The sequence below is a fragment of the Ictalurus furcatus genome, chromosome 8 (genome assembly GCF_023375685.1).
Source record: "Ictalurus furcatus strain D&B chromosome 8, Billie_1.0, whole genome shotgun sequence".
Classification (NCBI taxonomy): Eukaryota; Metazoa; Chordata; class Actinopteri; order Siluriformes; family Ictaluridae; genus Ictalurus; species Ictalurus furcatus.
In genome coordinates, this window is record NC_071262.1 from 19,563,612 (window position 1) to 19,590,657 (window position 27,046).

The following is a 27,046-nucleotide window of genomic DNA, read 5'->3' on the forward strand; positions in this document are numbered from 1 at the left end:
GCGTTGTTTATCACAGCTAGCTAAATTTATTTCAGTCTAGGACATAATGTGATACCACCTGACATATAGGTAAAAAAACACGTGATCTCACAACCTAGTCCATCGTGACGTGGCTTCATTTTTACTCAGTTCAGATAAACAACTCAGAGTTCAGCAGTACACACCTGACTGACCTCATGTATTGTGGTGCTAGAGTTTGAGATCTCTGTCTAGTCTACGCATAAACATCTGATCAGTGTGAGCTAAAGGCCTTGTACCTCTCAGGCTTTCCAGAGACGTGTGGATGGATTTGCTGTGAAGGACTGATCTCTCTTTCTTTCCTTCTCCTCCTTCAGTCATGCTGGTCTTATCCACGTCTGTTTGAGACCTACAGTGCACAAGAAGCAAATAACAAATTTATTCAGCATGCACTGTTAGCAAATTTAAGACATTGTTCAAAAACTGCTTTTAGGTTTTGTCTTTGCTTTTAGTAGTGTTCATGATGAAATATTTCAACATCATATTCCTTTTTTGTCATTTCTATGAATTCTAGATGGGCAGATTTTCACCGATATTCTGTCAAGTTAGCCCATTTCTCAATTCATTTCAAAACATATTATGAATTGGACTTAGCTCATGTTAGCAAACATTTTAGCACAAGACAGAGCTGTTATCTTGGCAAAGGGAGGTAGCACAAAGTATTGAGTAAAAGGGTGCCAATAACTGTTGCTTCTACTCGAGTCATTATTTTGTTGTTTAATTTCTTGGAAACTCTATGCACGTCTGAACACAAACAAACACACACTCAAATAAATCTATTACCCCATCTGTACACAGATTCTGATTAGCAGTGTGAAGCTGTAGACACCATAACTCTAACATCTGACCTGTACATGAAGGGGGCGACTGTAGCCGTGTTGGGATGGCTGTGCTGTGTTTGAGGAAGCTGAATGTTGTTGTTATTGCTGGTCTGAGTGATACTACTCGAGCTGTTCTGACTGCATCGTCCTTCTGTCGACACCAAACTAGAGGCCGAGTTCGTGTTCTTGTTCTCCATCAGACATTTATGCGCCAATGCAGGACCTCCGGCCCTGAAACCACGTGAATGTTCTACTTTTCCACCAGGGGTTGCAACTGAGTTCTTTACCATCCCTGAGGCCTTACTGGTTTGCCCCGGTTTGGGTATACCGCTCTGTGATGACCCTTCTTTCTTAGCGTTGCTATGGCCCTTGGTTCCTTTGGGAATCAAACTGGATTTTTTACCATCAGCCAATGTTGGAGGTTCAGCCCTGGTTTCTTGATGTACTTCCATAATCCGGTCTTGCTCAATGCCAGAAGATCGTTTTGTTGTTTTATCTTTATCTGCTTTACTTTTTGTCTTTACTTTGTCTTTGTCCTTCTCAGCAGTCTTGACCTTGGGCACGAAAGTCCTGCCCAGCGTTCTTTGTGCGATACCTTTCAGAGCCAACTTAGGACTGGAGTCACTTGCCATGTTAGGTTGCTGGTTTCCCAAATGGGCTTCAGGGTGGAAAGGACAAATGTTTGCTTCATTCAGATCTGGATTTAAAGCTTCAGGATCTTCTAGAGATGCGACGCTGGATGCTCGAGAAGAGGGTCTGCTGTTAAAGAGCTTCAGCTTGTCTAGCATGGACTTTTGGGCGATGACTTTGGGAGGAACCTCCAGGGAAGCTGAGGAGGGCGGTTTGATGGAAAGAATAGAGGAGGTGGCACTGTGCTTGGCATTGAGAGACTTGCTCCTCCATCCTTTGGTGTTGGTGGTGCAAGTGGTGCTGCTAGATGGAAGAACAGGAGAACTGGGAGGTCCTTCATCAACCATTATTGGAGATGAACCTGATTTATCTGTAGGAGGAAATGGGATATTTGGTACAATTGAACTGACTTCTGGATGAAGATGATGATCATGATGATTATAGGATTATATTATTATAGGGATAACATGTGTTTTCACCAAGCTTCGAGAACCATTTGAGGAAGTAAAGGAGTTAACGGTATCCAAGAACTCTAGTACAGGGGAGTTCCTCAAAAGGTTCCAGAACCTCAGTGGGACTCACGTTCTGATACAAACTAAACTTCAGTAATTACACATGAAATATTTTTACGAAAAGGTGGGTTTGTGATTCTATCAAACTGTGAAACATTTAACCAGACTACAAGACTCAATACAGCAAACTCCAACCCCAATAATTCATGTTTTATAGAAAATAGTATAAAACCCTGGAGCAGGAACTATACATGTTCTTGGAACTACAAAATAAAGGTTCTTGAGTTCCTATAAGTCTTCCTGGAATCACCTGCACTGGAATGTGCCCAATGAGTGACTAATAAAGGCAACTGAAAAACATGTCCCTCTTTACGTACTATTAAAAGTTAAAAATTAAAAATATAAATGTACACACAGCCAGCAGAGAGGATCCCAGTAGGTTAGATTTCTATTCTCGCATTTACAGAGAGATACAGATCTTTTAAACTGTACAGTGCTCAGCATTACCAGGACTTAATACTCGATAATTTTCACACTTGCACATTGACAAGTATCTAACAATTTGCAGATAGAGCAATTACTAATAACAATTATAATCACTATTGATAGACACGGGCCACTCTAGTGGTCGTGGTAACATAAAATTAAACTTAAAACACATTCATCAATAATTTAATACTTTAAACTCACCTCACAGCCATCCAGACCTGTTTCTGAGCTTAATAAATCACACATCTGGTAACAACCCAGTATTTTCCTTGAAGATTGGCAAACTCCTCAGCCCACTACGTACTTATTATTCTCACACGAGTGAGGCAGTTAGAGGAAATGTACAGTATATAAGCCAAGTAGTCCAAATTCAAACCCAAACAGCAAGCAGGAGTGTGTTTGTTTTTGCGAGGGTTTTTTTTTTTCAGTTCCTCAAGTGAAAGAGCGCTCACAGAACGCAGATGACTCATGGGTCAGTTTAGGGAATAAATGAGGTGGTCTATTTAATTTAATTGGAAAAAAAGCGTTGTGTTCATGTGAACGTCAGGAAAAATAAACAAAACTATTGGTGTGGCTCTGGCACACTCTCTGCAAAAAAAAAAAAAAAAAGTATTATCATAAGTTTAGAAATATTTATTAATTGAATCTATCAACCCACCAAATAGATTTTGGTTAGCAGAATGTTTATTTGAACATTATGGTTGTTTTGGACCCTTTAACACTTCAAGGCAAGTTTTCAGGATATTTTGAGAGTTTCTTTGTGGCATTTTGAAACGTTTTAACAACAATAACTTGAATTTTAACCACCTTTAACCTTCTACCATTAAAAATTTTCCATAATGTTAAAATCTCATATTGTTCCAAACAAGAACCACTTTGTGACGTGAACTACAATCACGTTTTCAGAACACTGCAAACATTTTATTTTTGTAACATCACCACTAAAACGTAGTACAACCTGACAAATGCATTCTTTAAAAATTAAAGATGGTATACTGTCCAGCCTTTTCAATCATGAAACATCCAATAGATGTTGATTATAATATTCATGATTTTTTCTTACCTTTGTAATGAGAAGACACAGAATCCACAATGGACCTAAAGTGTTTGATAAGATGGACTAGAAAGGAATGTTAAGTGCTCACATTTGGATGTTCGGCTACTGTAAAAGGACACTTTGGCAGCTGCTGTATGGGTAGCCCATTCACACACAGAGAAAGTGGGTCAAATGCCCACTTTCAAATGTTAACAAGGGCATGAAAGCTGCTCTCTATTGGAGTTCAAAAGCACTGCTTAACTATATGGGAGTTAAAATGCTCAAAGGCACCTTTAAGGGTTTGAGAATGTGGTGATACGTTGAACACACCAGAAGATGTTGGTGAAGAAAATGTAGTGTTTACTGAACCATTGAGAAAAGAAAACTTCAGCGAGTAAATGGACCCAAAAGCATGAATCAGGATCAAGCACCGAGGAGGTGGAACTAGCACTGCTTTTCCTCTACATTGTCCAACTGACCATAAAGAGCAACATCATTAAAAAGCCAGAAAAAAATAAATAAAAATCAGTCAGAATAGCATCAGAAGGCAATAAACACAACCAGCTATCAAAGAATATAATCAGCATACTTGATAATATATTTGTCAGATTCTATGAAGTTTAGACTATATAATATATTATAAACATATACTATTCATGAAAAAAAAATTCATGTGTAAAGTAATGACGATTTGGCTTACAGTGTTATGTTGGGGGAAAAAAAAACTAAAATTCCCACCAACATTAAAGTGCACCTATTATGGTTTTTCAAATATTACCTTTCATGTAGTGTGTTATAGAGCTGTTTGTGAAGGTAAAAAGTTGCAAAAGTTGCGAAACTGCAAAGTTTCAAAAATCAAAGCACACGACAAACAGAGTTATTGACTCCCAAAAGAAGGAACCGATTCTGAACAGCTGAAACGAGTCCTTAGTAATTCCAGACTCACTTCCCGTACTAACCTACGTAGGTTTGTAACAAAAAGCCCCGCCTCTGGTCTTCATTGGCTGCTTGCTGACAGCGGTAGACCAATCACAACAGACTGGGACATCTGACCAATCAGAACAGAGTATGCTCTCTGAATGGAGGAGTTTAGAATGAATCCTATAGAACTGATCGTTTGTGACACTGGGTTGAAAAAGATAATGCTGCAATTTAAATTATAAGCACATTAAAGTGTTTTTTGACCTTGGATGCATGTAAACCTATTATATGGAGACTGCTTAAACAGAATTAGGCTCATTTCAAAACCATAATAGGTGCGCTTTAACATCGACTGTTATCAGAATATTTACAAATATAACAAATCCAACAGGTTCTAAAAAGGTTAGAAAAACAACGTTCTGAAAACATAATAATGATAATGAGTCTTTATTGGTCACATATACTTATACAGTGAAATTGTTTTCTTCGCATACCCCAGCCTGTCAGGAAGCTGGGGTCAGAGCGCAGGGTCAGCCATGATGCGCCCCTGGAGCAGAGGGTTAAGGGCCCAACAGTGGCAGCTTGGCAGTGCTAGGGCTTGAACCCCTGACCTTTCAATCAGTAACCCAGAGCCGTAACCGCTAAGACATGATTCAATGAGTCTGATTCAAAATGTAATTCAAATATGTCATTAAACAGTTTCAGCAATAACGTTACAGAAGTGTTCTGTTAATGTTTTTTTTTATTTTTTTTATAGCTAAATATACAACACTTGTAGGAATGCCTCAAAATGGTTCATGAACAAAAGTTCCTCCACAACGTTCAGAAAACATTTTGCTAACCTAAACCTAGCCTAAACGATTAGCTGAGAATCGATTTTGTTTAGTAATGTTACTCGAAGCCATTAACACACCGAATCTATTCTCAAATCCAAAACGTTTACAGATTTCAGTCGTCAGTTTTCAACATGAATAACTTTGAAAAAGTTCCATTTGAAGCGCTTCACCTATAAATGCTATAAGTATGTAGGCTAATCAGCTTTGTACCACAGTTCTGTTGAATACTCAAATCTGATTGGTCAGAAGGGGAAACTAATTTTCTGGCTGCAAGACAAATCACGTTTTTATGTTAATGCTCCAGCTGTAATATGTTATCTTTCTAGAGTAACAGCAAATCCACAGGACACTCCACATCAACTTCAACTAATACTACATGGATTTTATATATTTTTAAAAGGCTATTTAACAACTAAAGAAAAACGTACATTTATTTGTTTTCATTATTAACACTAGGAGGTTTTCCACCATGTGAATGTCTTCAGGATGGAGCACTTTGTGTTTTCTCAGTAACTACCTGCATTTCTTGTTAACTTACGTTTATAGATATTATAATGTACATAAGTGATAACAGGAATTAATTAGTTTATACAACATTATATGCAACTATAAACCTAGAACATTTATAATTGTTGGCAACTTGCTGCTGTATAACAGCAATAAAATCAGACTGCATCACACCACAGAGTCATTGATTATTTTCCTATAACTGCATGCCCCTAAGTGTTTTATTCCTTACTAAGGATAAGGTCAGATGACTGCAGACAGATATACTGCATAAAAACACATATCATAAAAGAAAGAAACAAACAATTGTTCGCATTATGCAGAACACGAAAAAACCACCAGCCAATAAAGCCAATATGTGAGCCAAACAAAATAAAAGGGAAGAAATCCCGGGCACAGTCCATTGCAGGATAAATCATACGGTTAAATTCCACACAGATCTGGGCAAGTTAGTGAACACCTGGAGCATCTTAGAGCTCTTAGAGCCAAAAGCTAAAGAGCACACAGTGCCTTTGAGGTTCACCCTCAAGGGGTTGTGAAAAATGTCCAAATTACATATGAGGCACATCATCACTCAGGACATGGAATAAACCCAATATCATTTCAACGGGGAAATTTACAAGCCTATAATCCAAACTAAGACAAGCACAAGGCCCGAGCAGGAGTTTTACAGTCTGCTGGAAGTCAGGTGTGGTCTTACCTGTGGTTATCACTCATGCTGAATTTCACTTATTTTTAACTTAGCGTGCCACTGTGCTCTCTCTTACACACACACACACACACACACACACACACACACACACACAATAAATCAGGTCCTGATTCAGCATTGGAAAATCAATGAATAACTGTCTACCCTGTGTCAGAGCAGCCGTGATGTCGTGTGTGTACTGGTTGACATCGTTGTGTAGTTTCCTCTGTGTAGTTTAGAGGACACTGACCATGGTGTATTTCGGGCTAAAGTCCCAGTTTATATTATAGCACCATTGTATCCTTCCATAAATTAGTCCAAGAGTATGAATGCACTTTCTCCAACCTCATTCACTCCCTTCTTTTTTTTCCATTATGCGCTCTCATTATCCCAGCTCCCCTCTCTCTCTCTCTCTCCTTTTTCTTTATCTCTCTCGCTCTTTAATTAAAGCTGAATCAAAGGACAGTGAAGGAGTGCATACCACAACCAGCTGCAGCTGAGAGAACGTGCTCTTTCACACATACCCACACACACACACACACACACACACACACACACACACACATGCACACAAGAAAGCAACTTTCATTTACAGTCTGTAATTTTTAGGTTGAAAAAGAGAATGCGAAACGAAAGAGTGACTCTGAACAACCCTGACATTTAACATACTTAAAAAAAAAAGTGTGAGGCAAATATCATGACCACACACACACAAACACACACAATGCACAACTTCCAAATCAAAGCCTTCAAATGGAGGGCCAACCAGGTGCTACTGAAAAGTACATGGGATCAGAAACAACACAACACAGAGCTACACACACACACCAGGTGCTGGATGTCAGCATAGCATTAACAATACAATGCTGATTGTTTAGTCATTATGGATAAATTGCATTCTCATACTGGCGTTTCTTCAGTCCAGCTACATACTACAGGTTGCATAGACTAGTCGACTAATACGTTCACTAGTCGCCTCTAGTGGGGAGCTGTCGACTGGGAAAAAACAGCAAGGCAGACAGGAAGGAAAGCAGTCATTTGCTTGTCTGAAAATATTTCAGACTAGATGTAGCCAAATTCTACAATCAACTGCACATTGTGTAAGTCTGGGAGTAGTCCATCCATCCATCTATCCATCCATTTTCCACACTGCTTATCCTACACAGGGTCGCAGGTATCCTGGATCCTATCCCAGGGAATTCAGGGCACAAGGTGGGGGACACCCTGGATAAGTTACCAACCTGTCATAGGGCATAATCACACACACATTCACACACTGCGGACAATTTTGAAATGCCTATCAGCCTACAACGCGTGTCTTTGGACGGGGGGAGGAAACTGGAGTACCCGGAGGAAACCCCCAAACCATAGGCACATAGGGCGGAGGTGGGATTCAAACCCCCAACTTTGTGCAAAGTATGTGCTCAAGGCTGTTTTTTTTTTAAATCTCACTCGCAGCTGCTTTTGAATGAATTCCTCCCACAGTTATTTGTGGTGTTCTTAAAAGCTAAATATAATCGTAAAGAAATCCCTCACACTGTAGCACAGTGAATTCTGTCATAAGCTGCATTGTGTGAAAGAGCACTTTCAGAGTCACTATCCAATCCCACTCAGCTCATTCAGAGTCAGATCAGCAGCCCATGCCAGCTCAAAGATGCCGATCTAAAGATATTTTTGGATACTACCGAGGCTGGAATTGAACGTGGTGGAAAAACCTCCTGGGCAGCACATCCTCCATTCAAGGAAGACTGGTCACTGAGGTTTAAGGAGGGCTCTGTGATGGACATGAGCTAACATTCTGTGTGCTTTTATTTCCAGAATCAGCGAATTCAGATGAACTGCCAGGTCCATTGGTACGTCCAATTACGCTATTTAAAGTGCACCTATTATGGTTTTGAAACGTGCCTAATTTTGTTTTAAAGGTCTCATACAATAGGTTTACATGCATCTAAGGTCAAAAAACACTTTAATGTGCACATAATCTAAACTGCAACATTACCTTTTTTCCCCAGTGTCACAAACGACTCGTTCAATTATCCGTTCTAAAGGATTCAGTCTAAACTCCTCCTTTCAGAGGGCATACTCTGCTCTGATTGGTCAGATGTCCCAGTCTGTTGTGACTGGTCTACCGCTGTCAGCGTGTTTCAAAAAGGAAACCGTCTGCTCTGTCAGTTCGCGAGCTTCCGATGAAGACCAGAGGCGGGGCTTTTGTTACAAACCTACGTAGATTAGTACAGGAAGTAAGTGTGGAATTACTAATTAATCGTTTCAGCTGTTCAGAATTGGTTCCTTCTTTTGGGAGTCAATGACTCCGTTTGTTGTGCGCTTTGATTTTTGAAACTTTTTTACATTCACAAACAGCTCTATAACACACTACATGAAAGGTAATACCTGAAAAACCATAATAGGTGCACTTGAAAGAACTGGAACGGTCTTAAATAGTATTATATGATATATATATAGATTCATTATTTTGCACATTTCTTGCACTATTTTATTTGTTTATATGCAGCCTAATAAGCACTGAAGCTGGAAATGTAATTAGAAACTTGGGTATGGTTGTTAGTTAAAGTGTGGTTTGATGTATCTCTTGGCTACACAAATAAAACAGCCTAAAAATTGTAATGTCTTGAGTTTTTTTTTTTTTTTTTTTTTGCTTTAACTATGGAAAAACAAATAAAAACAAATAGAGGTGCAAACCCTACTTATATACCATGAATCATTGTAGCCATAATATTGGTCCATGTGATCACTCCATGCTAAAGTTTGAACACTAAAGTGAGAGGGGTCTGGATAAAAATCTTGGCTAAGTGATGTGATCTAATTTGCTGTGTATCATTTATAAGGTTCCTACTTGAACTTGACACATGATTATATGAGAACTCAAATTCACGTACAGTACAAATGCCATGCCCATCTTTATTTCACTTAGAATTAACAGTGAATTTATTGACAGTTTTATTTTGTAGATCTTGAACAAGGGAAAATAAAATTTGGTACATTCAGTACATTTAGGAAGGCCCTTTTACATTTTTTTGTAACTCTTCAGGTTCCAACAGCTGTAAAGCTTGAGCAAAATAAACGAGCACTGATATTTCACTTAGTACGAGGTTGAGTGGAGAATTTGGTGTACCTGTGCGCTGCGTGCAGGTTAACATCGGGGTTTTAGACTCGTCACGATGTATGAAGCTCTGGCTGCGTCTGCTGCTGGATCTCCTGGGCTGGATCGATGGACCTGGTAGTCTACAACACCCATACACACACACACACACACACACACACACACACAAACCAAAACAGCCAAACACACAATCACCTTAGCTTCAGAGCTACAAAACCACACTGTTCTTCTACTTTTCTTTGCAAAATCACCTCTCGCTGACGCTAACCTTCTGGCTACTCCTCTGTAATGACATTAGACTAGCTTACTAATCATAGAAAAGAACCTCAGCAGCTTTATTTTTCTGAATCATATTCTAAGTCACCTTCTGATAATATGAACATGAACAAATCGACCATTCAGAAGTTCCGCATGCTTCTCTGGACCTGAAGGCATTACAGTAGCACGGCATCACAGCTAGAGGGAGGTAGTGTACCAGGAATTGCAGGGGCATAGCAGTCACTTGGAAACACACACACATACACACACACACACACACACACACTTGAGCACACACACACTGATCTTGCTTACATGCAGCATTTGTACAAGTGCAGGAGGTCGTGCATTATTTGGCACTGTGGTGTTTACTGAACACTGTGGAGCTGACCTATTGGACTTTTTTGGAGCAGCACACAGCTTGTGAGATTTACTCAGCGATGAGTCTCTGGATGGATGACATATAAAGATGGAAATAGGGAGAGAAGAAAGAGATCAGAAGAGATCAACCCAGCATGAAAAAAAAATTGTTTTATGTGATAAGAAGTTAGAAATGAGAAAAGAGAGCTCACGAAAAGCAATGGTAGATACAAATCTAATGTTAATATGTATGTGTGGCGGCCTGGGAAACCCTTCATATGGTGAGATTTAAAATATTATTTAACAAGTAATGCACAAGATTATGATAATGAGTCTTTATTGATCACATATACATATGGACAGTGAAATTCTTTTCTTTGCATAATTCAGCATGTCAGGAGGTTGGGGTCAGAGCGCAGGGTACATGATACAGCATGCCAGGAGCAAAGAGGGTTAAGGGCCTTGCTCAAGGTCCCAAAAGTGGCAGCGCTGGGGCTTGAACCCCTGACCTTCTAATCAGTAACCCAGAGCATTAACCACCAAGCCACCACTGCCCCCAAATTATATAAATTATTATAATGACCATTACTATTTTTACAGCAATCTCTATTCATAGCCAACAGACTGACAGGCAATTCAGACGTGCCATGCCAGTATTTCATTCATCCCATATTAAATGACTGTGTCATTTATTTTTATATAAGAAATCATTATATTTACATCACTAACTAGTCTAAGAGTCTTTAAAAGCTTTGATGCAATCTCTATACAGGATTATCTCTGCTGAAATGAACTTAACCTGATTTTAATATTATCCTCAGCTGACAGGCTACCTTGACATTAACAACCTAATAAGCGACATTAGTAACTTAGTAACTACTAATTACTAACTAACTTAGTAGTCAATAACTAATAAGTAATTCTTTCTCAAAGAATTATGAGTTTACATTGAGAACTGAGTTATCATTCTGATTATCAGCATGAACCACATCAGTCTCTGTCTCATCACCTGGAGCCCCATCGTCATCTCTACTGATCCCTGTTCAGGATAACACCAGTGCTGAAATATTCACGAATTTATTCAGTCCATTCTTTTGGCTATATTTCTCGTCATATTTTTATTAGGTAATTTAACTATTTGAAAGCTTTATTTGCTGTCATTTATACGGAGTGCAGAGGGTTCTTCCTTGCCGCCACACACATGTACACTATATGGCAAAAGTATGTGGACACCTGACCATCACAGTTATATGTGCTTTCTGAACATTACATCCCAGATTTATTCCCCATTTACTGTTATATTAACAACCACTCTACTAGGAAGGTTTTCCTCTAGATTTTGGAGCGTGGCTGTGTGGATTTGTGCTCATTCAGCCACAAGAGCATTACTGAGGTCAGGCACTGAGGTCAAGCAAGGAGGCCTGGGGTACAGTCGGCGTTCCAGTTCATCCCAAAGGTGTTCAGTGGGGTTGAGGTCAGGGCTCTGTGCAGGATACTCGAGTTCTTCCACTCCAACCTTGGCGAACCAGGTTTGGTCCTCTTAGTTCCAGTGAGGGGAAATTTTGTGTTTACATCTTTGTGCCAACGGTTTAAGGAAAAACCACATATGGGTGTGATGGTCATCTGTGCACAAACTTTTGGCCAATATACTGTATATATACTATATAACAAAATGAACAGGATAATTGAATGCCTATAGTAATAATGCCATCTGATAATCATGATCATGATACTCAATGAAATTCGTTTCATCTTCCACAATCTCACACTCATCTTGTTAAGTGTTGTTATTGTGTACTGTGAAGATACACATTTGCCCCTGTGTATTTATTTTACTGTATTACATTTGTCTTTTTACTGATAATTGATGGTCACGGTTTCTCCATTTGAATCGTGACAAACTCCATGTGCTTTTGTATGATTTTGGTTTCTGTTATGGTCCTGTCTCTCATTGGTCTTGGCCTGTTGTTTGATTGTGTTCACCTGTTCTGTGTTAATTCTTGATTAGTTTTAGATCTTACAGTATATGTGTCATTGTTTTGTTGCAAAGTCTGATACTATGCATTATTGTCATTAAGACCTATCTTTGTTTCCCATCTAAGGGTGTTTTCACACCTGGCTCGTTTGGAGCATTTGTGGCAGAACCTGCTACATTTTCTCCCTTGTTTCGGTTCGTTTAGACGTATATGAACACGCCGATCATGCTCGGATCTGCACCAAAACAATCGGCCCGATTGCAAACGAACTCTGGAGTGGTTCGCTTGTGGCGAGAAAGCAATCCGACCCAACGGACCAACAAACCACCCTGTATAGCAATGCATGATGGGAACTGCGTTACATAAAAAGCGTGTTTGTTTTGCTAATGGCTCGCAACATAAATCACGGTTTAACTTGGACCAAAGACGAGTTAAAATATATTTCTGAACAACTTTCAAAAACAGATAAAAACACTGAGGTTTACAAGGAGTTTAGCGAGCTTCTCAAGGAGATGGGCTTTAATCGCTCCGTAGAACATATAAATGAGATCAATTATAATAAGTACAGCTAAAAAGAAAGCCATAATAAGCTCACGGAGCTGCTGTCTATCCGTCTTGATGGATGACCGCTATGAGCGTACCCCCGGAACATAAACAGGTGCACTCTGACCAATTAGAGGACAGTTTACTCACATGTGACTTGCATAAACAGAATTCGGTACGCTTTTAAATGTTGCCTTGTGAAAGCGAACTGAGCCAAAGAGAAAATGTAACTGTAACAATTGAAGTCCCCGTTTCGGAACAAAGCACAGATCTAAGGGTCTGAAAACGCCCTCAGAAATATTTCCTTGCTCCATATTTTCCTGGTTTAGACCGCTCCCTCGCATTTTAATTATCTTGGCTTGACAGAGCCAATATACTGTTGGCTTTTTCTAATAATAATAATAATAATAATAATAATAATAATAATAATAATAATTATTATATGCCCTGCGATGGATTGGCACCCTGTCCAGGGTGTACCCCGCCTTGTGCCCGATGCTCCCTGGGATAGGCTCCAGGTTTCCCCGTGACCCTGAAGGAAGGATAAGTAGTATAGAAGATGGATGGATGGATGGAATAATAATAATAATAATAATAATAATAATAATAACAATAATAATAATAATAATATCTTCTTCTAATAATAACAATTGTTTGAATTCTCTTTAACACTGTAATCTTTTAACGTTTTAACATTTTAACCATTAAACATAATGTTTTAAGGTTTGTAACATTTTAAACATAATGTTTTAACATTTTAACCATTAACCATTATAACCTTTTAGCCTTTTAACCATCACATGCTTGACTGTTAAACATTTAAAAATCAATGACAACAAAACAGTGTAAGATTGTTTAACTCTTTTAGCGTGTTCCTCCATGAACTTTAAACTTCTATCCTTGTTTAACTTTGCCTACCTGTGTCTGGACCCATGCTATGGAATCTGTTTAGACCCTATGTACCCAGGGCCAGAAGTTTCAAGGGTCCTATTTTGCTAAGGCCGCATGTTCCCATGGCCCCATGTTCCCTCCAGATGATACATTAAGTTGGAGTCATGATGTTACCAAAGGTCATACTTTAAAATACCCTTAGACAAGAACTAACATGCATGCATGATTTTTAATCTAATTACAAATTAAAATAATCTCAGGACCTACTTGTGTAAATGCATACCTTTGCTGTATAAGTGCTGGATACTTATCCTAAAATACTGAATTAGAAATGCAGTGTGTGTGTGTGTGTGTGTGTGTGTGTGTGTGTGGTCCTGTGCAGTGTGTTTAATCCCTACACACCTGGACTGCATGTCCTCTTGAATCTTGAGCACAGATTCACTGGTATTGTTCTGCTCATTCTCATGGATATGGACCAGGCAAGGGGGTGCATGGGGAGTGCACCAAGGGGAGTGTGCCTGGGCAGGACTGGCACTCCGGACACGGGCTGCCTGCAGGATGTGGGTCTCTTCGTTGGCTTGCTTTAGTGATGCATGTTGTTGCTGTTTGTAGCGTGATAGGCTGAAAAACAGGCCCAGGATGGCTTTCAGATTGCCACTGCGGATTTCTGGGAGGAAAATAAATAAATAAATATAGGAATCAATAAAGGAGCAGTTTGGCAGCTACATTAATTCATTTATCCTGGTGGCGGATCCTGAGCCTATTCTGTGAACGCAGGAATACACACTGGATGAGACGCCGGTCTGTTGCAGGTTTGTCATCATATTAAAATATATATCTAATGTTAATTTACTAGCATTTGCATAGCAAGGCATTAACATGACTGCAAATCTTGCTTGTAAGCTTGTAAAAGTGAAATTAGCATTAGCACAACATTTTCAAGCTTTTTTCGACTTTTTCACTCACACACATACATACATTCACTTACCTTCAGCACAGAGTCCCTTTATATTCACTCCTTTCGCTGCCAAAAAGCCAAGACAGGCATCTATGTTCTCAATCTGCAACACACACACACACACACACACACACACCATTAAACAAGTGCTATGAATCTGCAGTCGTCAAGCAGAAAGACCTCAGAAAGCTTCATCCACCAATACAGCCATGTGTGTTAAAATATAACACACCGTAACTGCCAGTCTGAAGTCAAGGGCAGATGGACCTCAATGGGACGCCTCTGCTTTTATGACTCTTACTTAGCCCTCTCCTACTGTGAGTGAGTGTGTGTTTGTGTGACAGTACGACATAAATCCCTCTTTCCCTTAGGAATACAGATGCCTGTGTGTTCCTTTAATACCAAGGCCTTTAAGATCACTTTTAAAAGTTGTCCCCTCTTTAGAGGGAGCTCTATGTATGGTAGGATGATTGGTATCTAATCACAGAATCTGGGAATATTTATATTTATAGTTTTATTCCCTTCTTTGTAGTTAAATACACAGCATAAAATCGAAGCTTACCATTTGAGAGCGGTTTTCAGGGTAGCCGTTGATATCAGCAATCTTCTCATTAGCTTGGAAGAGACACAGAGTCAGGGTGAGTTATTGTGACAAACGAACTTGGATAGATTTATACTGGAATTTTTAAAGTAAAGATTTTCAATACAGAAATATATATAGTATGTGGACTATATGTGGATGAATAGACGGATAGATGGATAGATTGGTAGACTGATGGAAATATTAATGGATCATAACGTGGATTAATGTAAGGATGGGTGGGTAAATGGATGGATGGATAGATGGATGGATGGGTCAGTGAAATGATGAACAGATTAATGGATCACAAAATAAATGATGAATAAAAGATGGATGAATGAATGGATGGGTTGTTAGACTGATGACCAATGAATTGATCACAGCATTGATGATGAGTGAAAGGATAGGTGGGCAAATAGATGGATGAATAATGAATAGATAGAAAATGGAAGGATAGGTGTACAAATAAATACGTGGATGAATGAATGGGTGGATTACTGGATCAAAATATCTAATAGTGAATAGAGATAAAAGGAAATACTATAGGTGGGTAAATAAATGGATGGATAGATAGATAAATGGAAGAACAAATGAATGGATGGATGGATGAAGGGCTGGCACAGATAGATAGATAGACAGATAGATAGATAGATAGATAGATAGATAGATAGATAGATAGATAGATAGAAGATGAACAGATGGATAGGTGAGTGGATGGGTGGATGCACTAATGGATAGAAGAATAGACTAAAAAATTATAGGATCTACAGTACAGATGGATTGATTAATATGTAAATGAACAGATGGATGGATGGGAGAATGGATTGAAAATGGGAGTGTATATATAGATAAATGGAAAGATGAAAGATGATAGATGAGAGGACTGGTGGAAAACTAGATTGACATCTTAATAGAAAACTCAACTGGATGGATGGATGGATGGATGAATGGATAGATGGATGTATGGATGGATTCAAAAGCTCAGAATGGGTTAATAACTTTATACATCACTGAACTTTGTGTTCCAAATTGAGTTTTAAGATCTGTTTTAAGATCAGTTTTAAGAACTGAACATCGCAAAAGGTTAAACACTTAACAATAGCGTTATTACATAAATGTTACTTTGTTTTTATGCTTATGATCTAATAAATGTAAAAAAAAATAAAAAATACACAGGAATACTTGTAATGTAATCACACTGTTATTATTGTACCACTTTAGTTATTGCATCATGTATTCTACTTCAGACTAAATGCAGTATTGTGGAGATTCTATTTATTTTATTTGAATTATTCTTCCTGTTTTCCATGCCTTGTTCTTTGCATAACATATGAAGAACTTTGAGCCACATTATAAATATGTAAAAGGTGCTATAAATCGATAATTAAGGACGCTTAGCATGCTAATCCTTTGTTTCTTGCTAATTTTGTTATTTTTAAATCTGCAACATCAAAGAAGTTTAAAACTCTTCAAGCCGCATTGTAAATGTAAAAAGGTGCTTTATAAATCAGACCAAACATGTCAAAATGTCATAAAAGACCTAACATGCTGACTGTAGTGCTTCCAAACCAGATTCAAAAATAAACCAAAACCAAATTGTTCATAAATAAACCAAAGCAGCAGCGTTTTCACCCAAATGAAGCTGTTCTCTGTTAGTTACATTAAATAACATAATAGACACGATGAATGTGTCTGTGGCATCACACCCTCCTCAGAGCACGCAAATGAACTGAACATCGAGAGGACAAATATCTGACTCTAGGAATTTGGATATATATTCTTTAAATGGATAGTTCAACAACAACAAAAAAATCGAATTCAGACTATTTCTTTACCTACAACCTGGATGATCTCAGCCAGAAGTACTCCGTCTGCTATGTCCTGCTGAAGGTCTCTGATCAAACGCTTATGACCCGACTTTGCCAGGTAGTGGTTTGCCCAGTCTGTGTAAATCTGTCCATTCAAGAAAAAGAGAAAGCCAGCCAGACATGAGTAATACTCTCTTTTTTTCTAGACTAGCACACTGGTACAAGATGATCACAAGCACCCGGGATGAAAGGATAAGAAAATGCAAACCACAGTCCTTCCTCCAAAGACTGGCATTATTATTAACCTTCCTGTGGAGTCAGTCAATAAGAGCACTCATTTCTCAAAGTGCATGACATCACACAAACAGACAGAAAGGTTTTTCAGTGGCTAAACTGTCTCATTACCCTGTCCAAATAACATGAAGATGTACTCTGGTGCACAAGTAAGAAACAAGCTGGCTAGATGTGATGTTAAAAGATACATAATGCTAGAATAATCTATCATGTGATATTAAACCATATCACTCGATAAGAAAAACAAGTTGAACTTGACGCCAGTGGTGTTCGAGAGGGATTCTCCAGCTGCCGACAAGTCTACTCCTTCTTGTTACTAATTTGTGTGACTCAAATATCTTTAAAATATACTTCAAACAGGTAGGATGCTATTGAAGAAAAACTATTTCTGACATTTGACCTTGCTTTGACCTTGACTCTGTTTGTATCAATTCCAGAATCAAATCGGTTCATCTGCTGGTTGCAATGATAATTCCATATAAGTCCTACAAAGCTTTAAAAAACTCGTTCTTGAGATATCGTGCTTACGAGAATCTCAGATGCACAGACAGACAGACGGATAGACCAATCTGACCAATCCTAGATAGCCTAAAAAATATGGGCCTTGAGTTCCTGAGCATGAACGTGTAAGTAACATCTCTGTATGACTATCAGGAAGGAAACTATTTAAGAATATTTCTCAGATATTTGCCCTTGCTGTAACCTTGACCCTGTTTGAATTAATTCCATAATCTGATCAGTTCAGTTGCCTTTTAAAGTGATATGTCCATATGAATCCTTCAGCATTCAACCACTTGCTCCTGAGATATCACGTTAACAAGGATCTCGATCGGACACATGGATGGATGAATGGACAAAGATGCAGGATGGAAATAATCTGGATAGGACGGTCTGCAGTCACTAAAGTTGAAATGCTCGGGTCTATACAGTGATGAGTCAATGGAGTTTTAAGTATTGTGAGAATTAAGTAAATGACTTATTCTGTTTGCCCAAAAAGTGTGGCCTTGCTTCCAGAGTACGATTCGGTACCGAAGCATCTTAAAATTACAATCTAAAATTACCATTGTCAACCCCCAACAAACACAAATAGATAGAATCCAGTCCACTGTGAGTCTAAAAAGCATCTGTAGTGTGGGCGGTGAACAAAAGTGATTGGTGGTGACCATAGCACAGAATCTGCTTTTACATCTGCCCCGAAAACTTCGCTTTAGGTGAGCTTAGGCACCCAGGATATTCGCAAAGTGTATGTGAGTTGCCTCAGAGCCTCTGCAAGGCCAGGGTCTTTTCTTTATCAGGAAAACTGTCTGCTGGCTGGACACTCCCAACAGCAAGTGATGGGCCAGACATGAGCCCTAGTGCTTCCACATATGATATCAGGACATAAGACAATCAGGAAAAGAGTCACTCGACTCTATCGCATTTTGTTCAGTGACATGAGGCAGAACACGCGTGTCACACAAGCTTAATTGACGGAAGATAGAGCCATCTCAATTACGGATATAGTCATGAAATTGCAACCCCACATTGCCACATTGGTTGGGAATTGCAACTCAATAGTAGTGAAACAGGGTATGTTGCGCTGCAGGCCGTTGCATTGTTGGGTTGCCTGTTCAGCACCTGGCTAATGTGTGCTTGTAGTAGTAATCCTGAGGTGTTGGTCCAGCACACATTTTCTCCCTGCAAGGAGGAAAATTGTAATGATAGGGGTGTGCGCATGTCATGTAATCAGAGAAGGAACTCTGAACTACAGTTCCCAGCAGCCACTGCATCACAGTCACATGACCACCTGCACTTGAATCATGTTCCTGTTAATCGAGCACTCGTGTATATAGCCACAGTTTGCACTGCACTCTGTCTCACATTTGTCTTTCTTTGGCGTAGTTCTTGCTGCTGTGTTTATGTCTCTGGTTTATGTTTAGTTTTGCCATAGTGTTTTGCCTCAAGGTCATAGTGTCTTTTGTATTTTCTTTTTGTTCTTTATTAAACTGGAAAATTCTGCACTTGCATCCAACTCAACTTCCATTACGTGACGGTGGAAAACCTTTGAATGTAGAAAACAAGCCGGAAGGTCAGCATACTAAAATCCTTGAAATGAAAGCTAGATTCAAGTTGACGGCATTTATACTGTATTTATTCCAAAACATGCACATTAGAATAAATTAAGTGTGATTGACATAATTTTAAACACATTAAATTTAATTGACCTTATTGAGGTCCTATTTACCTTATTGACCCTAGGCGGTGGTGACTCAAGGGGCGGTGTATCAAGCTTCCTAACAAGCTGGGATATGCAAAAAGCCTGGGCAGTAGTGGCTCAGCTGGGTTATTGGTAAATGGTGCACTTATTTTATCCAAAGCGCTTTACACTGTGTCTCATTCACCCATTCACACACACACTCACACGCCAATGGTAGCAGAGCTGCCATGCAAGGCACTAACTTGTCATCGGGAGCAACTTGGGGTTCAGTGTCTTGCCCAAGGACACTTTGGTATATGGAGTCATGTGGGCTGGGAATCGAACCACCAACCCTATGATTAGTGGACAACCCACTCTACCACCTGAGTGTACACCACAGTCGCCCCCAGAAGGTTGGGGGTTCATGCCCCAGCACCACCAAGCTGCCACTGTTGGGTCCTTGAGCAAGGCCCTTAACCCTATCTGATCCAGGGGCACTGTATCATGGCTGACTCTGCACTCTGATCCCAGCTTCCTAACAAGTTAGGATATGAGGAAAAAAAAGAATTTTACTGTGCTGTAATGTATATGTGACAAAATAAATACTGTTGATGCTTCTATAACAACTATATCAATAGGATTTTACCTTACAACCATCTATGATCCATATAACCCTGGATTATTGGTTATAACATATTTATAACATTTATTACCTACACATAACATAACCATATGAACTAATTCAATTGTTTCTCAAGAGTTTTAACCATTTACACTGCACATAAGCAAGCATGTACATATACATATATATACACACATATATACAGTCAGTCTCTGTGGGGGAAACAGTTTATTTCTGTTTATTTCTGAGCTCTGAGGCTCTGGAATACTCCACCCATCCTCTGAAAGAAAAACCCGCGGCCTGGCATCGACTCTCCCCTGCGGTGCTTCTAATAATCTCCAGATCCGTGCCTCAAGCCTGTGGTAGGTTGTGGCTGTGTGTGTCGTTTACATGCACAGAAATCAGTGAACACATGGATTCAAACCTGTAAACATAAGCTCTGAAAATGTACTAAGCTCGGGTTTAACACCTTAGCGAAAGAAATGGTGGCCACACATCAGTATTAGCAGGCTGGGTTTTTTTTTTTCAGTATCTTTACTAAAGTCCAAATATGTCATGAATGAAGACAACCCTAACAAACACCCAGTTTGTTTAGTTCCAATAAGGACAGATGATATGATATTTAACTAATTATTGCCTTTTATTTACAGGGAAAGCAGCTGGCTCTAAAAAAGTGCAGCTCTGAGCTTAAAAGCCGTCTCCCACCAAAACAAATTCTACACCACTTTTTTACAGCCTCAAGTTTTCCAGCTACTTGTGCCAGCATAAAAGGGGACAGAAGTGCAAAACTCAGAGCTATATATAGTGTACGGGTTTGTGTTGGAGTATATATATATATGAGATCAAATCGAGTTTATGCTGGAAAATAAAAGGCCCTGTGTGAGGTCAGGTTTCCACTGGAGATTGGCAGAGTGTAGTGATCCAGCCAGAATTTATTTTATATCATAAAATTCCCACAATTTTGGACAACATGGTATATATATTTTTATAGACAATTTGGTCTCCACAAATCAAAACCGAATTGACAAAAGAAATGATCTGCTTTTTGTGCTTATTTTAAACAGCCTAATGTAATCAAAGTTTAGTGGGCGTTATCTTAAAGTGCACCTATTATGGTTTTTCAAATTTTACCTTTCATGTAGTGTGTTATAGAGCTGTTTGTGAATGTAAAAGTCTGCAAAGTTCCAAAAATCAAAGCACACGACAAACGGAGTTATTGACTCCCAAAAGAAGGAATCGATTCTGAACAGCTGAAACGAGTCGTTAGTAATTCCAGACTCACTTCCCGTATTAACCTACGTAGGTTTGTAATAAAAAGCCCCGCCTCTGGTCTTCATTGGCTGCTCGCGAACAGACGGAGCTGAAACTCGTCATGGTAGTGGGCGTTTCCTTTTTGAAACATGCTGACAGCATGAGACCAATCACAACAGACTGGGACATCTGACCAATCAGAGCAGAGTATGCTCTCTGAAAGGAGGAGTTTAGAATGAATCCTTTAGAACGGATCATTGAACGAATCGTTTGTGACACTGGGGGGAAAAAGGTAATGCTGCAATTTAAATTATGAGCACATTAAAGTGTTGTTTGACCTTGGATGCATGTAAATCTATTGTATGAGACTTTTAAAACAAAATTAGGCACGTTTCAAAACCATAATAGGTGCACTTTAAAGCACTTTGTGACTAAGCACATTTTTTTGTTGAGAAATCAGACCTGATAGCACATTATCTCTCCCAACAATTTCACATCTTGATAGGATTTATCAGGATTTCAACTCTTAGGTGTTCACACTAACCCCTTAAATTCCCATGTAAACAAATCTCTCTCTGACTTCTGCCCTAGTTTCAAGCCAGTCACATCCGACTATGGAAGAAACACCCAATTTTGTTCCATTGAGACATCTTACTCAACAGTTTTGAGATGAGTAACATTTAACAGAAAACACACATGCTGCCTTTCTAGTTTTGGGGGGCTTTTTTTGCTCACTGATGCTCACAAACTTCAACTAGTCTCACATTTTTCCCGGATCAGTATACCTGATCACACAACGATCATTCCAGTGGGATTAAAAATTGATTGTCCTTTTGTAGTTTGTCCTTCTGCTTGGTTCATTGCTGGTTTGATTATTTTGTATATAGATCCATTTTCATCCACCGTGTTGGCTGGAGATGTACAGGTGACTATTTAGAAGCGGTTTTAAATGTACTTTTTTTTCTTACTTCCACCACAGCCAATCCAAGCATCTTATTCATAAGTACCAAAACCATGTGTGTATTTTATCAGCACTAGTAGTGAATCAGAGGCTCAAACTTTGATGCAGTCTACCTGCAAGTTACACACATAGGGCCTCCGTTATCAATGTTTTAGTAACGTGTGTAAATGTTTTCGCACAAAAATATGCATGTAAGATTACCAATAGTTTCAGTATCGTTGATTTTCTTCATACTCGTATGTTGCGTACGTTGATAAACACCAGCCAGCTGTAAATGACTAAAAACATCCAAAAAAACCCCTCTATAATTCTGTATACTTTAAACCAGGGGTGTCCAATCTTATTCGCAAAGGGCCTGTTTAATCAGTTGATCTTGGCTTTCAATAGACTCAGGTGTAGCTTCTGCTTGGTTGGAATGAAAACCCGCACCCACACCGGCCCTTTCCGGATAAGATTGGACACCCCAGCATCTAAACCTTCCAATAATGTAGCTCGGCCAATGCAGTGCTTCAGCTAGCACAGTCCTACTAACCCCTCCTTCTTTTTTATACGGCGCCATTTCTTTTGGCCTAATTGAATGTTGACTACAGTTGAATTATTTGACAACATTTAAAAGTGTTTGTGCAACGGAAATAAATATGCTATTTAAACTTCACACACAATCTATATATAAATTTGCAGCACCTCACGCCAATTATACAAACTGAGGCCTTACAATTGACGTTCATATTGGTGATTCTCCTTATACTGTATGTAAATTTACACAAACTAAGGAGTTCTCACAGGATATGAAAGTTGTTCTGAACTAACTGGGTTTTCACGAACCACATTTCGTATGTAAATGCTCCTGCGAACAATTTACAAATAAATTAGTTCATATCTAGTGTATTAAATGAAACCCATGGTCTAGATCCTTATTGTAGGGCTCAAAAGGGTTAACGGATGATATTTGCTTCCACATACCAACCCCAGTGACATTCCCTACTATGGATCCCACATGGCCGTGTGCCCACCTGCAGTGTGGCGGGCCGCTACTAATACAGCGCTGTAGTAAATTCTCCACCGCCATGTGCGCTTGTGTGTTTTGTAATCCTATAATGACAGGGCAAGTGGTGTAGTGTTTCATCATCCTCCTTACCACATGAAGAACGAAGTTCTTCACTGCAGCAGGAGCGCAGGGTAAAATAAACACACATGCACTCTTCCTCACACTCACACACACTCACACTCACAATGCAGCTGCAGACTTGGTGTGCAATGAGACAGAACATCACATCTGACCAGGGCTGCCTCCTCTAGTCCTAAAAAAAGACACTTTCTACTAGAACTATTCAGTGGCCACGAAAATAGTCAGGTCTTAGTCTTCCAGCACAAACAAACTTTTAAAGATCAAGTGGCTTTAAGAGGAAGAAACAAGCCTCATTGAGCATGATGTGGTGATGTGATATGTTGTACAAAATCTGATAAATCCATGTTTAGTTTCCACCCCTGCATTTTTACACAAAATAGACCTTTCATTATGTTACGCATAGCGGTAGACCATGATAAGAACTCCCCTTAGTGTGACACAAAATAAACACATAAATAAATCAAACCTGCTTGTAGAATCACAGAGATGTTTATCTGAACTAGAGTCTGTTATCATGTAGCAAGTCGTCCAATATTAAAGGACTTATCGGATCAGCTTAGGTCGAAAGCATGTCAATTATGTCTCTGTAAATGGTTTATAGTAAACTGAATGTACTGTATGAACGTGAAGCCTTTTTCAACAAGTAAGGCACCAGAGGGCGCTAAACATTTGTGGAAACATGTAAACACAACTTATTTGTAAAGTACAATTACAATAGTCGTTATTATGGCCGCAACGATACGACTTATCGTATCATTTCGTTTGATATCAGGCTCTCGATTAGATACATCAAAGGTATCGAAGAATACAATACACGCTGCATAATAAAGTAGACCGCTCATTAGAAAACACTGTTTGTATTACGTGAGGTGTAAGAAACACTTAAGCTTAATCCTTCCTCATGGGTTTAAAACATGTTTCTCCTATACACACTGTTTTCACGTGACAGCACACTAGCATGCTAGCATACTAGCTCTGACATTCACCATCATATCAAACTCATATTGAATTTGAATTTTGTGTCAAAATCGTTATACCCCTAGAAATTATTTGTCTATATTTATTTCATTATGCTGTCTCGAGTGAGTTGTCAGGACACTTTCTTCTCAAGATTTTCTCAACAAGGCAAAAGTTGCATCACCAAAGAGCGTAATTTTACGCAGTGGTCCATAGTACAAAAGAAGAAATTCTTTGCTACTGTGCTTAAGTGTGTTTTGAGGATATACCTGATTCATCAATAAGAAAGGTTTCTTCCAACTTAAACATTTATTTACTTCACTACATTTTTAAAATCAAATGGATAGTTCTACTGTGATAAATTTACCCAGATTCATTCATTACTTTACCGTTATTTGGCCATTATTCCTAGGCAGGCCACGAGTGTTCACTAACAGCACATATTGCAGTGGTGGCTTGGCGGTTAAAGCTCTGGGTTACTGATCAGCAGGTCGGGGGTTCAAGTCCCAGCACTGCCAGGCTGCCACTGTTGGGCCTTTGAGCAAGGCCCTTAACCCTCTCTGCTCCAGGGGTGCTGTATCATGGCTGACCCTGCGCTCTGACCCCGGCTTACTGACATGCTGGGGTAGGCAAAGAAAACAATTTCACTGTGCTGTAATGTATATGTGATAAATAAAGACTCATTATTATAAAACACACGAGGTGTGCTTTTGTCGGAAAATAATCAAAAACACGGTGGTGCAATGTGAGGTTGAGGTTGAGTATTTTCCTATAACAGCATGTCCTAAAGTGTTTTTTTAAGTCGTACACTTTTACAGTTTTTAATCTCATGGAACGTCCCCAAAACTAAATCAAGTTCCTGTTATTACTTACACTGTAGTAGCTATAAACAGTCATTCCCTCACCATCCTCTCATTTAAAAATAAAAAAAACCTCTCTGTATGTTTTTAATATAAAAAAAAGTCACGTTACTAAGAAATCACAAAGCCATCTGTCCTGAAGACTTTCCCATGTTGGAAAACTAAAGGAACTTCAGACTTTAACAAAGTGCTGACACTGGAGACTCCTTTCATAATTGCTATATAAACGTGTACATTTTAAAAACCTTCATTTTTTACCTTTTTTTTTTGGAAACGATTGGCTCCTATTTGAATAGGACTGAAATGATCAGACTGACCTTCGTAGGGACAACAACATTCGATGGGAAATTACATCCGATTCTACACCACATGTAAAATAATGGAACTACTACAGTGCTGTAATAATTCATGTGACTGCCGTAATGTGAAAACAGATTACACTATGAGTAAATGAACTTTGACAACGATTTGACAATGATACTCCGACATCCAGAATGAGTTCACTACAATTATAAGAAGTGATTCCTTACTTGTCATATTTGATTAAAATAAAAGACATATACAGACATATACACACAGGAAAAACCTAAGAGCCTCATTAAAACTTTACAACGCTTAACCAAGACCTCAACTGCCTGCAGGTGCGAGTTAATCAGCAGACACTGCTGAGTTTACGCTTCCATTACCACATTTGTGGCTCCTTACTTTTGCACTTTTCTATATTTTTGAGAAAACTGCAGTAAGTAAGGAGCACTGACGCCTTTTAACGCAAAACATGCTGCTCTGATTTTTAATCTAAGTTCTTTCATCACACACACACACACACTCTGTAACAAAACAGTCAATTAAACCTCTGAGACAGAAGCAGGAGGATCACGTCGCTCAAACCTGTGGATCTGTAGACGTTTTGTTATCCGTGAGCCTCTTTCTCTGCAGTGCGCCGGTGCTCTGGCTGCTTTTCCTCAGACTGGAGTAGTGTGTGAGCTTCGCACCGCTGCTCTGAGTCATCCGTGTCGGAACGTGAGCCTGAGGAATGGGCAGAGCGCTGTGCACAGGCTTGGGCAATCCTGACTTCATCTTGGGGTTGACCAAAATGGCTGGCATCTTCTTCTGCTCTTGTCCACTTGTCTTGTCTTCTGCTGTCCAACTGCAGACAGGACTGGAAGAGCTGTGCTGTGCTTCTACAGTGGCACAAGCACTCACCAATACACACATGCACACGAGCACACACACGAGCACACACACTCTCCTACTTGAGTAGGAGTAGGAGTGGGACACGGAACATTCGCGTGCTGCCTCAACAGCTGGTGCGAGTCAGTGGACTGCCCCTAGACGCTCAATCACTCACACACACAGACAGACGCGACGCAGGGAAGCCACACTCTTTCACACACAGTCTTGACCTCTACAAAGATCACCACAGCTTGCTAAATCGAGCTCGGAGTTCCTCAGCTAGTTGTGTTTTCTGTACAGGTCGAGTGCTGCAGCTCTGCAGCACCTGCTCTCGCTGGATTAGACAGCATATCATTGAAATGATAATGTTCAGCCTCTGTTCAGATCCCAAAGAGCTCTCGAGAGGAATTCACTTCTCAAAGAGAGTGTGAGAACCCGGGAGTGACAAGTGCAACACTTGTTAGATGAAAGACTGTTCAGCAAGATCTTACCATCTATTATATGCCCTTTTGCACCAGTCTGTAATCATTTAAAGGTGTAAAACCTGAGCAACCTGCGCAAGTGAAGGATTTTGTAGCTCAGTTTCTATTAGCATCAATAGCAAGTATAAAGGGTTCATCACGGTTCCCTTGCTGATAATCTCTGCCTTTCTTAGTGATTTCTTAGA

At 39.4% G+C, this 27,046-nt stretch overlaps 1 protein-coding gene across 1 annotated transcript in view; it reads right to left on the reverse strand.

Moving 5' to 3' along the window:
* nav2b (neuron navigator 2b) overlaps positions 1–26,421 on the reverse strand; it is a 110,106-nt gene extending 83,685 nt beyond the window's left edge. Inside the window, exons 1-9 of the mRNA XM_053631322.1 lie at positions 26,095–26,421; positions 16,984–17,101; positions 15,131–15,183; positions 14,599–14,671; positions 14,013–14,277; positions 10,232–10,288; positions 9,595–9,704; positions 867–1,839; positions 258–367 (exon numbers count right to left, since the gene is read on the reverse strand). Of these exons, the coding sequence (XP_053487297.1) occupies positions 258–367; positions 867–1,839; positions 9,595–9,704; positions 10,232–10,288; positions 14,013–14,277; positions 14,599–14,671; positions 15,131–15,183; positions 16,984–17,101; positions 26,095–26,421 (2,086 nt within the window). The remainder of the gene's footprint in view (positions 1–257; positions 368–866; positions 1,840–9,594; positions 9,705–10,231; positions 10,289–14,012; positions 14,278–14,598; positions 14,672–15,130; positions 15,184–16,983; positions 17,102–26,094) is intronic.
* Positions 26,422–27,046: the final 625 nt, after the last annotated feature.